The sequence below is a fragment of the Corvus kubaryi genome, unplaced genomic scaffold (assembly GCF_017639235.1).
Source record: "Corvus kubaryi isolate FWS band 111438036 unplaced genomic scaffold, C.kubaryi_AGA036_p1.0 37292, whole genome shotgun sequence".
Lineage (NCBI taxonomy): Eukaryota > Metazoa > Chordata > Aves > Passeriformes > Corvidae > Corvus > Corvus kubaryi.
This window is the reverse complement of record NW_024581091.1, coordinates 336,071-348,184: the sequence shown is the minus strand read 5'-3', so window position 1 is coordinate 348,184 and position 12,114 is coordinate 336,071. Positions and strand designations below refer to the sequence as shown.

Sequence of the window (12,114 nt, the reverse complement as noted above, 5' to 3'; positions counted from 1 at the left end):
TGTATGACCTGATTCTTTCCAGTGTGTCTTTCAAGCAAACTAAAATGCTTGACAAAACAGAAAAGCCAAATGCCAGTGAAAAGCTGAGCCCCTGACAAAGAAAAAACTTCACTGAAACAACCTGAGAAATACTTAAAAGATAAGGAAATTATTAGAGAGCTTTCGGTAGAGGTAGAAAACTTTCTGAAAGTATTTAAGTAAATTCTTACCTTTGAGCAATCGCACTTTTGGAAAGGCCAGAATAGTGCCAGTGACAATCTCTTATCTGGATGATCCTGGAAATAATTTTATTCTCCAACAATTCTTTTGGATTGCAGCTGTATAATAGAGCAAATCCTTACTAGGCAAGCAAATGCTTTTATTACAAAATTTATGTGGATTTTTATAGACCATGATCATTGATGCTACGTTTGTCTACATCACAAGCAAAAGTAGTTAACTTGCAAAATATTTATATATGTTAATTAAATAAGTAAAAAAGAACCCAACCAAACCTTGCTTTGAAGTTCATAAAAACATAAAAGGACAAAGCGTTTCTAAGTTGCAAAATCTCTGAAGTAACAACCTAGGCTTGCAAATACTGTTTGGAATTTGGTGTCCAAAGCAGAGCACCAAGTATAATATGCAACAAGCCATTGTGTCACCACTTGGCTGGGACCAAAACCGTGCTGTGCACCTTCTGTATTAATAATGCCTGTTAAATACCCCTTCAAGGCACATGGCCATGGTTCTGGGATTGAACCTGCTGCCGTGGATTTGAGTGACCCCCTGTCTTCCACACAGTTCTGGGCATCAGAGAGCCCTTAGGCCTCAGTGAAGGCAGTGGACCGGTGTTCTGGAATGCCTGTGCTGAAAACACCCAAGTAAGAAGACTGATGTGCAGCAGTGAGCACCCAGAAGTCTGGACGGAGGTGAGAGCTGTCTATGTTGGAAGCTGTGCAGGCTACAAAACCTGATCCAGTCTCCTTCTCTCCGCTAGCACAACTCATTTTCATCAATCTCTGTGGGGCTTTTGCCTTGGGAAAGAAAAAAGGAAGGAGAAATGCCATTCTCAGGTACAGGCTGCAAGGATGGCAGGCATGGCAGGCACCTTTCTTGTAAAATCGGTGCTTCAGCCAAGTGTAAATTAATCTCAAAATAATCCATGGACTCCCCTTCTTGAATCTCTGCTAGGATCTGGTAGTCCCCAAAACAGATGATGCACTTCCAGGGAAGGTCGATTTTGTTTAAGTAACCCAGTTCTGTTTGGTTGACAGTCAGTTTTGTTTTCTTGCTCAAGTTCTTTATCTCAAAACAATATTCCGAGGTGTGGAGTTTCCTGAAGAACTCCAGGGCGAACTGGATCCGGGAGACGCGAGTGTCCATCAGGTGGTAGCGGCAGACGCTGGAGTCGCGGCCGAACTTGGCCGCTTCGTCTGCCCTGACCTGCTCACGCTTACAGAAGTTCAGGCAGCGGAACATCATCTTCTCATCCTGGCAAGGGTGGTAAAAGGTCAGGTGGAGGCACGTCACTGTTTCTTCTGTTTCGGCTTCCTCAAAAGAGGTCATGATGGAAAGAGTTGTCAGAACACGGTAAAATCACGGCATGGAATCACTGCGGAACCAAACAAATTGGTTTCAATTTCAGTGTGGCATTAAAATACTTCCTGTGCTGCTCTACACTGGCTGTGTAGAATTCCTAGATAACTGGCTGACAATAACCGTGATGAAAGCACAGGAGTCAGAAGCCACGACTGACCGCTGCTGCCAACAAGCTCTTCACGAGGATCTCACAGGCAGGTTTAAAATTTTTGCAAGAAATATGTCATTTAGCAGGAAGGTTTACATGATGGACTTAAAATCAGTAAACATTACTGGCTGGGCCTGTGTGCTCTGCTCTCGGCGTGTCCTGTGACTGGAAGGTATCGAAGGACTTTTACCAACAGTCTGTCTGTAGGCAGTGAGAATTCAAATATGTATAAAGCACTCTTTTGGCTCTTGGCTCAGAACTGACCTCTTGCATGGAACAAGTGTTTAGAAGTGACTCCTGTGACAGCATAAAAAGTGAATGCAAAAGCTGGACTATCCACGAGACCTAAAAGAGGAATTGTCACCAACTCTAGCTATTTCCCCGTTGTCTGTTGGAAAATCCCAGCTCTCTGCTGCTGCAGAACTGCTAAAAGTCAATGATCTTTCTTAGGGTTTGGTGATTTTGTGTTGTTTTTTTAAGTTACTCACATGCAGCACAGAGACCACACACTTATGAAATAAATTCTGTTCCATAGCCTGAGTGACTGCAGTGCATCCTAATAAAATCTGAGACAGCTCAGACAGCTCAGGAAAGGCTGTCATCTGGTTCTCTAAATGTCTTCCTGCCACTGTCTTCTTGCACTGAAACTGAGTCTAAAGACAGGAAAGCCTTGCCACTTAGAAGCAGAAACCAGCAAATGAGTTCCCAGTTACTCACCGGAGAAACATGTGAGCAGCCATTTAACTGGTATCACACAGTGCAGGTGTTTGTCATGTTTCTCCATCCAGGTTGCAGTAAGTTCCCAACACGTCTCACACAGATCTTGAGCTTACCCGCTCCATTCAGAGTTTATGAGTAGGTGAATCATCACTACAATTAAGTGATGATTGTGTTTGTGATGATGGAGTTGACTTGTGTTTTTTACACACCGCACACAAACACCAAGCATAGTGAATGGTGGTGTATCAGTGCATCATTTTCTTTGTGAGACCTCAAAACTGCTTCCTTTGCACCTTTAACTCAAAAGCAGTAGCAGTTCTGACACAGTAGCTCAGCAAGGTAACTGAGCTCAGCTTGGTTACTGAAGCAGGCTACAACAGCACAAACGATGAGTGAAACACAGAATTTCCAGCAGAGCTCACTTTAAAACAAGCTAGGAAATATCATCTGACCTTTTGGCAGGAATACAGACACCCTGATAGAAGGTTATTTCTTTGCCATCTGTGAGACAAGCTGTGGTGGCATCATTATCAATCCCTCCTCCTCGTAGGCTCTCCAGCTCTGGGGTGCTGGAAGCAGCTCTGTGAGCAGGAGGGACTGTGCCTGTGCCTAGTTATGCCCTTTCCTGTTTTGCACCAGTAAGGGGACATTACATGAGGTCATCTTTGGTGAAGGGAAAAACCACTGAGTACTTTCGCTTTGTTCGCAGCTCAGCCCACGGAGACACTTTCCTGCCTCACATTAGTGAATTTTACAAATGGCTACACTTATTAAGAAAGAACAGCCACCAATTGCTTCGGCAGCAGCCACTGATGAACCTGGATCTCGGCAGCTCCCACAGACCCCGCTACAGATCCACGATCACCTCAGGCATCTCCAGCAAGGCTGCCCAGTCCTGCCTTAAAGGTTCATCGAGGTTGAGCATACTGAACATTCTTCCACGTAAATGCTGAAGGAGTTTCTATTTACTAGAGTGTATTGGCCAGGAGAAATAAACTTTCTGTAGTTAAATCCAGATTTCTCCTGCAGCTCTAAGGCAGCCACTGCCCTGCTGTTGTCCCTACCTTCACTGGAGTCCAACCGACCGTGATCTCACCTCATCCTCTCCTATGGCGAATGTCATTATCTCCTCTTCCAGAGGCAGAAGAACGACGCGGAGCCCTTAAAATATGGGCTCCGGCCCCGGCTCCCGGAGCAGGCTCGGCGCCACCTCCCCACCCCACAGCACGGCGAGCCCGGGATCTCCCGACCGAACCCGCCGCCTCCATGGGAACTGGAGACATCTCGGTCGGCTGGCTGATCTATCCTTCCCCCTTCCTTCCCCTCACGTCCGCCCGGCCCGGCCGCCTCCTCACCTGCCGGGAGCGGGGCTCCAGCGCCTGCCCAGAGCTCCAGCAGCTCCTCACTCCCGGTAATTCTTCCCGGAGCTGGCGGGAGGCGCTGAGGCGGGAGGAGCCGAGGCGGGAAGCGGGAGGAGCTGAGGCGGGCGGCGCAGAGGCGGGAAGTGCTGAGGCCACCGCGGGGCCGGAAGGAGAACATTTTGTTAAAAATAAAGGGGGGGGGAAAAAGAGTTAAATTATTTATTGTAGTGAATAATCCGAAAGAAATAGCCATAGCTCTGTCCAGGGTTTACGGAGCCATCTGAGCGTGTGTCGAGAACCGTGTCAGGGATCTGATCGCAGGTTCACGGGCTCAGCTGTCGGACAAAATAATTTCAATTTTACCCCCCAAATCAACGCTTTGAGGAGTAAAACGCTTTAGTAAGCGGCGCGTTATAAGCATAGCAGTTGATCTGATTATGTTCTTAAACTGATTATTTTAAAATATTTGGTTGTTTGCTTTAAGCAACCGCAGTTCAGCTTCATCGCACCGCCTTTGGGAAATAACCTAATCTTTCCCTGGGCGGTGATCTAAACTGATCTGAAAACTTTTCCTTTCTCTTACTTCTCTTTTTTTTCCTCCCTTTACAAATCCTGAGACAGCCCTGGATTCTTCCTTATCCAACGGCTTGGTTTTTCATATTAATCTGTATTACTCCCCAGCGTAGAGCAAGTGGCAAAGCAAACCTGTTCCCGTTCAGTCCAGATCCCAGATGTTCCGTGTCCTCCCTCCCCTGTGCCCGTACAGCGTGGGGACTGGCAAGTAAGTACTGAGGCTTTGATTGCTTTGGCACGGGCGGTGAAATACTGTGTTGGTTCATATAAACTGTTTTTCACTTGCGGGTTCTTTGTGTATCTTCAACAAACAGGTGAATGACTCGTGGGTTGATAAGTTCCTTTGTAGCTCTTGTGGAATAACTTTTATCTGTATGCAGTCTAATACATCTGTTCATTGGGCTAGTCTCCCTGACCTCAGGGAAAAAAAAAAAAAAGGGATTAAACGGTGTTTTGCAAGAAGTCATGTTGAAAAGCAGAGAAGGAAAACAGATTATTCCAACTTTCTCCCACAGATGAAGGCCTTTTCTACAGCAGGCAGGGCTGGGCCTGTGTGCTCACACACAAGAAAAAAAAAAGTACTTTGCTGCCTACTGGAAAAGCCAGAATTGCACAACCCTGCTATTTATTGCATCTCTTGATGGTTGTAATTCCTGTTAGCCCTCTGTTTCCAGAAACAGCCTGATTCCCAGGTCATGAGAAAACTTTTCTGATAGGATTATTTTGATACTTGTATCTATTGAGGTATGTAAGGACCTTTCCTTTTTTTCCTAGGATTGTGAAACATCAAATTAGCTGAATATTCCTTTTTGTTTTATGATTTAAGTATAGCTCTGTGTGACTTTGTACAGGGGAGGGCAGGAACTGGATTTACAGCTTCTCTCTTCCGTAAGTTTCCAACCAGTTGAAATACTGCCAGCTTCAGGGAAACAACTCCAGGTTTGTCCTTTATGAGAGAAAAAAAATGCAGGCATTCTGGGCCTGTGGGGTTTTTGTGTGATCTTCCAGCTAAAATTGTTCCGTGCTGTAGTAAAGTTAATTTCAGTGTCACAATAACTTCTCTTTTTAGTTGAAATTTCTTCGGTCAAAAGCAAAACTGCAAATAAATATGTTGTTTGGGCTAATTTAATATTTGTAATGCATAGGCTGGAAGATGGAGGTGGTTTTGGTGTGGCTGAGATGGTGCACTGTTTTTCTGACAACGGATTCCTAGAAGTCCAGAGCCTACATAGGCAAATCTGGGAAATGGAAAAATACTAGGAACTTTTCCATTGCTGTCAGTCATAAGTGGCTTAGGCAATAGGAGTCAGTGAGGGGAAGTGTGTTTTGTTCTCTTTCTGGGATGTTCGTGGTAGGTCAGAAGAGCTATAGAAAGTGTAGTCTCTTAACGATCCGTGTGACTGGTTATGAGTTGGGAATGCTGTGATGACGTTTCTGGGACACTTGGGAAAAATGTCCTTTATAGTTATGTCTCTGTTATCACATAAAAGCCTTTCTGTGGACATTTGAGACCAGCAGCAGTCCAGACCAGTCTGAAACTTTCTCCTTGTCTCTGCTATTTAAATTTACATAATGACAGTGTCGTCACCCTGCTGAATCAACAGCAAGTCTGGCCTGATTGCTGAGATGTCCATAGTTCTGTCCTTCCCTCCGAAGGTCAGATTTTACACCTGGTTATCAAAGCTGTCGATGTGGTGCTCGGATTTGCCAGTGGATGCAGGTGTAACGGGTGACAACAGCTGTAAATGTTGTGTGTGTATAATTCCCGTGGATTTTTGGTCACCAGCGTTCGCACTCGCTGGCACAGCTTGTCCGTAGTGTCACTGGGTGAACATTAAAGCATATGCTGTGACCTGGTAACAGCTCTTGTGCCAAGCATTGCAGTGGGTTTGAGTGCATCGAGGGTTGATTTTGGGGCAGAAATCTGTGGAAGTGGTGCTCTTCTGCAGGGCTGGCTCTGGGCACAAGGGGACATGAGCCGTGCGCTCACATTTCCATGTCACGCGTGTGACAGCTGTGATGTGGTGAGCTCAGGAGAAAGCCCAAGAAAGGTGCAGTAGGTGAGTACTTGTCCCTCCCAGCCCTCTCCATATTCCAGGCGTGTCTCCCGGGGGACATGAGCCCTGTTTGCTGGCTTTCCCCAGCATTAAATGCCTCGCTCATATCTTATCACCTGTCGCGTGGGCCTGGGCATGATGCTGATGTACCTGCCCTGCCGCAGGGCTTGCTCGCCCGGCATGGCTCAGGGGTGACCCGAGTCACTGAGGAGAGGTGAGTGAGAACTGCTTGACTGAAAGCCTTAAACGCCAGGCTGCTTCACAGCCCTTTTCTCATTGCAAACCACCCTTGCACTCAGAGCACAGGAGTGGGAGCCAGTAGATGGCAATGTATGACCGGACATGGGAAGACAACATTTGTTTTGGGGGATTTTTGTGTTTTGTGGGTATTAGTTGTGGGTTTGTGGGGTTTTTTTCGTTCCATTTTCTTTATTTTTCATTTTAAGTCATAAATTTCACTTTGGTAGTGCAAGAGCTGTTGAGGTACTTGTAAGTTAATGGCAATAATGGCTGTGGTAACTTCTGAGAGTTGGGAAAGGCCTAGTGGAGTATGCAACAACCTGTAGTGAGGTTCTGCAATGAGTTGTTGTTACTGTACAGCAACCAAGTGCCTCATGTTCAAACAGAAAAGAAATAGGCCCTTCTCAAAGACAGGTGTACTCCGAAGATATCCCAGTGTATTCCACTGGATGTCAGTGTGAGAGGGAAGAGAGATGCATGGGGAGGATGTGTGTTCACTGAAGTTTTAGCTCCCAGTGCCCAGAGCAGCTCCACTCCATAAGCAGAAAGGAGATCTTCCAAAGGAGGAAGAGAGAGCACAGTTCCCTGTGTTTATTTTTTTCTTTGCTCCTTGTTTACTCAGGAGAAAGAACTCTTCCCCTTCTCTTTTCATCTCGTCTGGTCTGAATGAACTGATGAGGAATCTCGCCTTGATTGCTGAGGAGAACTATCCCTTACAAGATGGACTTTATTATGTCACTTTCCAAGTTCTCATTTTCGTTCTACATCATGATCTGCCCTTGGTCCTCCTTTAGAGCCTTTCTGGCTTCTCCCTTTCTCTTCCTTCTCAGTTTCTCTTCCATGGCCCTGCCCCTCCCGCTGTCTGCTGTTCTTCACTCTCACCATCCTCCTGATTATTTTCCCTATTCCCTCTGTCGCTCCCTCCACCTTTTGTTTGTCTTTCCTCCGGACCCTTTCTCCTTCTGCCTGGATTCTCTCTTAATGAAGAAAATGAAGAGCTGCAAGGGAGAAAATCGTTTGTGTGGCTATTTTGATAGCGAGGAGGTTGAACATTGGCTTCACCAGGCCCCACGTTTTACTGTGGCAGCTGAATCTACTCTCCCTGTCTGGTTTGACACCATTCAGACAGAGAAAATTTCATGTGTACAGTGCAGGCTGAGCAGAACCAACCTTTCCAGTTCCCTTCGTTGAACAAAGAAATTTTGAGCAGTTAAAGATAATATAAGCTGCATTTGGCTGATATGTAGTAGGATCAGAGCATATAGTGATCTTTTCGTTGCTTGGGTTTTTTTTTTCCTTTGCATTTGTATAGATGTGAAGGTGTAGGAACCCAGAGTGCCCAGAGTATTTCTCTGCCTGTTTTTAAGGGTTCTTACCCCCCTGAACAACACTGTTTTAGCCTCCAACCTTGGAAAAAATTACCAATGGTCAGACAAGAACTAGAAAATACAGTGGTGTGAATTAGGTGATAGACTACTATGTAAGATTGTCAAAGGGTGAAAAATATAGAGGTTTTGGGCTTCTCTTTGTGGTAAATAGATAAGAGTAAAAAATATCAAAATGGAGGATTGTTGTTGTTCTCCAAACCTTCTTCTCCTTCTTCTACCACTCCATTTCTGCAGTAAAAGTAATTTGGAATGATTGGATAGAGAATTCCGCAGTTCCTGGCTGTGTTACTGAATAATTGGTAGGAAAGTGAAAATAATGTAGGTTTTTAGTAACTATTGGTTAAATTATCTTTAAAAGGCCATGTAAATCTTGATAATTAGACTTCTCTCCTGCTTTCTGTGCTCTGTGTTATGCCTGGGTCACACTGGTGGCTCTGTTCCTCTGATAAGACTTAATAAACAACTATCCGGCAGCATTGAAACTCCAGGAAAAGTCTCGGTTTATCTTTGAAACTCCTTGCAAGGACTTTTAGAAAATTCTCTCCCATCAGAAGGGATTTGATTTATGGCGCGGTTCAGTGTCATGAAGGTGTGGAAGATTTTACGTTGTGTGGCAATAAAATCACAACTCCACTATCTCAGTTTATAGCATTTAAGGACACCCAGCTGTGAGCAGTGCAGGCTTGCAGGTACATACATGACCATGTCTCTCTTTTTTCTTCAAAGATAGATATGTCTGTGTCCCAAACTACTCAAGCAGCTTCCTTCCTACTCAGGAAAGCACGTGTCTGGTTCACCTTCACCTTTGATTGTTCTGGAAGCCCTTCCTTGGAGCAGTTGCTGTTGAGGTTTAGGAGAAAAGGATTTTTATTACTGCAGGCACAGAAATTGGCACTGAGTGGTGGTGAAGGCAGCTGGGTGTCTCTTCCTGGTTTGCAGCCCCTTGCCTGGGACTCCAGCCTGTCCCTGACAGAAACTTCTGGCGATGGACACAGCAGGATTTCACAGCAGAGGGAGCATCGGTTTATGGCTCTGTGTATGGTCTCACAGGGGAACACTGTTCAATAGGCTTCAAAGTGATTCAGCCCTGGCATAACCATGGCTGTGGCCACATGTAATATAGCCTGTAGCTCTTTAAAGAGGATTAGCCTTAGATCAGGGACAGCATTCATTGCTGGATTTCATGTAAAGTAGAATATGCTAATGAAATGGAAATGTCTATAGCAAACATTGCATAATATTGGGAACCTCAAAATTGAGCATTGTGTCTTGATATCCCTGCTGGGAGCCAAACTTTCATACTCTGGTTGTTGTTTCGAGAAAAACTGAAGTTTATAATACCACCATGAGCTCTCTGTAATAAATCAAGACCTAGCTTGCAGTTTTACAAGCAAAGTTAAAAATATAGCAACAAGCACTTGAAGGTAACTTTTCAGACTTTGTTGAAAAGTCTTAAAATATCTTCATTTGGGTTTTCTGCAGCAGGCATAGGCTTTGTTTCATCCTGTGTTCTCTCCCCATCTGCCCATCCATTGCTTTAAACACCGTTTTTGGGTTTACAGGGGTTGCAGCATCAGTCCTGCAGAAACACAGTGTTTCTGACATGCGTTTCTGAGCCACTGCACCTTTTTAAGGCACTTTCTGCCTGTACATCCACCTCCACCAGCAGCCCAGTAGGCTTCATTTGGCTCTCCTATTTCACTTTTATGCCAGTCTTCAGAACGCTTGAGATTTAGCGTTGTACAAATGTAAAAAAAAGTCTCAAGGTGACCCCCAGTTCCAACTGCCCGAGTCAAGGCATTTTGAAGGGTTTTATTTACAGATGCCATGGACATCTCTCAGAAAATAATTTCAGTGGGAGCTCTGGGGAGTCACTGTCCGCTTCTCACCTCGGTCGCGTTGTCGCCTCTCAAGGAACCCGTTCTCCCTGGGTTTTTCAGCTGCACAGGAAACTTCTGGCCCTGGTCCGAAGCTGCCTCTGTGCCTGCCCTTGGAAGTGCTCAGGCCCGCTCCGGGTGCTTCCCTCCTCGCACAGGGAATTCCTGTGAGCTCCGTCGCACCAGCCCGGCCGTGTGTGTCTGCGGCCCGGGGTTTGGTGCTCACCAACACCAAATATAAACCACAGTGATGGACATTAAATACCCCGATGGGCCCTTCTGCCTTTGTGCACTTGAAGTGCCTCATCCCAGTCTGCTGGGGCATAAAAGTGCAAAGAAAGCCTTTGGGAAGAGGGTCCTTCTGGCTGCACTTCCAAAACGTGCGCTCTCATTGCTTAGTCGTTTTTTCTTTCTGTGCAGCTCCATATCTCAGGATTTTGTTGTTCTGGGATTTATTTTCCATGCTTTTATTTATTTTTTTTTTATTTTGCTGTTTGGAAGGTTTGGGTTTTTTTTCTGTAGACGTGGAGGGTGGTGATACATATTCATGAAAGAGGAGTCTTTCCAGCCCCTGCCTGCGTTGACAAAGACTTAGCTGTTTCACACAGCAAGCTGACTGGAATTGTGTGGGGCCTGCCTGACCAGATTAGAGCAAACAGCCAGCTTATTCCTCCAGTCGTCAGGCCTCCCCTTCCTAACAATTTCCCCAATTGTCATTTTGACAAGGCTGTCATTAGGTGATGGCTTCTTTTGGCCATTTTCAGATAAAGATAATTTCCTTAACTTCCATTTTATTTGACAACAAGTAGTTTGGGAGAGAAAGGAAGTGCTTCAGTAGTTTATGGATTAAGGGTTTGTCACTTCAAAGGCATCTTTGATCTAAAAATATGTGCTGTACCAAATTCATTATGCCTTTTTTCCTTTTTTTTTAGAACTTTTTAATTTATTGATCTGCCCCTTAATTATTCCCTTTTTTTTTTTTTTTTTTTTTTTTACATTCCCTAGTAGTACTGGGGATAGCCGTGGTGAGGGAAAAGCACCCAAGTGGCCTCTCTGAAAAGTCATGACCAGGGCAAAACAACAGGTGCTTTTGTTCTATACCCTGCTTTTAGCCAGAGGTCCTGCCTGCTCCTGCCATGGCAGCTCCATTAAAAACTGGGAGACAGAGAATAAGCTTCACATTTTGTGTTGGTCTGGGTCACTCCTCTGGTATAACTGGCCCAAAACCATGGCTCTGGTGTAGGCTGGAGATGGGTTTTGACTCCCTGATGCCCCTTTGGCCAGCTCCGTGTGGTGAGCAGTTGCCGTGTGGCTCTGTTCTGTGTCTGTGCTGCACCAAGAAATCCCAAACCTCATTCTCACAAACAAAACTAGAAAGGCTTTTTCCCCCAGGATGTTTGCAGCTGAAATGCTCTTCACAAGGGACTGAGCTTTGGAACAGGCAGGTGCAGTGGCCATCGCATATGTTGCTTCCCAGACCCCATCCACCCGGGGAGGGATGCTTGGAGATGGATTTGGGAATCCTTATGTGTGTGTCCCTTCCAACTTCAGATATTCCATTATTCTGTATGGGCAGAGTTTCTCTTTGGCTAGTTCTGCAGGGAGAGGGGGATGTGGTGGGGGTTTGAATATGGATCAAGAGCAGGGCTTTTCCTGCCTTAGCTGTGTCAGGCACCGGGCTTCACTTTCACCCCTCCTCTTCTTTTTAAGATCCACAAAACTCCATCCTTGGCTACAGCAGTGTAAATCCATGATGGTAGCCCATTATCCCAGCCCCACACAGGCTTAGCTGGAGCTGGAATTTGTCCTGTATTAATATTAATACCTGTTCTACCTAATTACTTCAGCTTTTCCTGTTGTATTACCTCCACATTATAGCAGCCAGCAAAGCACCTCCTTGCTGCTGGAGGCTGTTCTTGATCCCATTTCCAAACAGAAGCACTTCTGCTTTGGCTCTGGCTGGGGAAGCTGTGCAGGGGCCGGCTTTTTTTTTCTTCCCTTTTGCCTGCTAATTGGCTGAGACCACCAGAATTTGGAGGACACAGATGTCACTGATAGTTTGCCTAGGGAGCACATTCATGCCCATCTGTTGCAGTCTAGAAGGCTGTTCATATATCCACAAGGCCTTCATTTAATTCTTGTCAGAAAGTAATGTAAATCCAGTTTACC

At 45.5% G+C, this 12,114-nt stretch overlaps 2 protein-coding genes across 10 annotated transcripts in view; one reads left to right on the top strand and one right to left on the bottom strand.

Moving 5' to 3' along the window:
• Nucleotides 1-341: 341 nt before the first annotated feature.
• Nucleotides 342-3,901, bottom strand: TIFA (TRAF interacting protein with forkhead associated domain). Of its 3 annotated transcripts, XM_042026847.1 has the most exons (3): nucleotides 3,805-3,891; nucleotides 2,447-2,599; nucleotides 342-1,594 (listed from the first exon to the last, which is right to left on the bottom strand). In XM_042026847.1, the coding sequence occupies exon 3, from the start codon at nucleotides 1,546-1,548 to the stop codon at nucleotides 976-978; it is 573 nt and encodes a 190-aa protein (XP_041882781.1). In that variant the 5' UTR covers nucleotides 1,549-1,594; nucleotides 2,447-2,599; nucleotides 3,805-3,891; the 3' UTR covers nucleotides 342-975. The 3 variants fall into 3 exon arrangements, with proteins under 3 accessions (XP_041882781.1, XP_041882780.1, XP_041882782.1); XM_042026846.1 differs by lacking the exon at nucleotides 2,447-2,599 and having other exon boundaries at nucleotides 3,805-3,901; XM_042026848.1 differs by lacking the exon at nucleotides 2,447-2,599 and having other exon boundaries at nucleotides 3,546-3,872.
• Nucleotides 3,902-3,991: 90 nt separating this feature from the next.
• The window catches only part of ALPK1 (alpha kinase 1), a 39,411-nt gene continuing 31,288 nt past the window's right edge, over nucleotides 3,992-12,114 (top strand). For 4 of the 7 annotated variants that reach the window (XR_006015819.1, XM_042026836.1, XM_042026835.1 and 1 more), the window contains exon 1: nucleotides 3,992-4,591. The gene's annotated coding sequence lies outside the window, so the exon portion shown is untranslated. Of the gene's footprint in view, nucleotides 4,592-4,941; nucleotides 5,128-12,114 lie in introns of those variants that run through there. The other 3 variants (XM_042026838.1, XM_042026837.1, XM_042026834.1) reach the window with 2 other exon arrangements.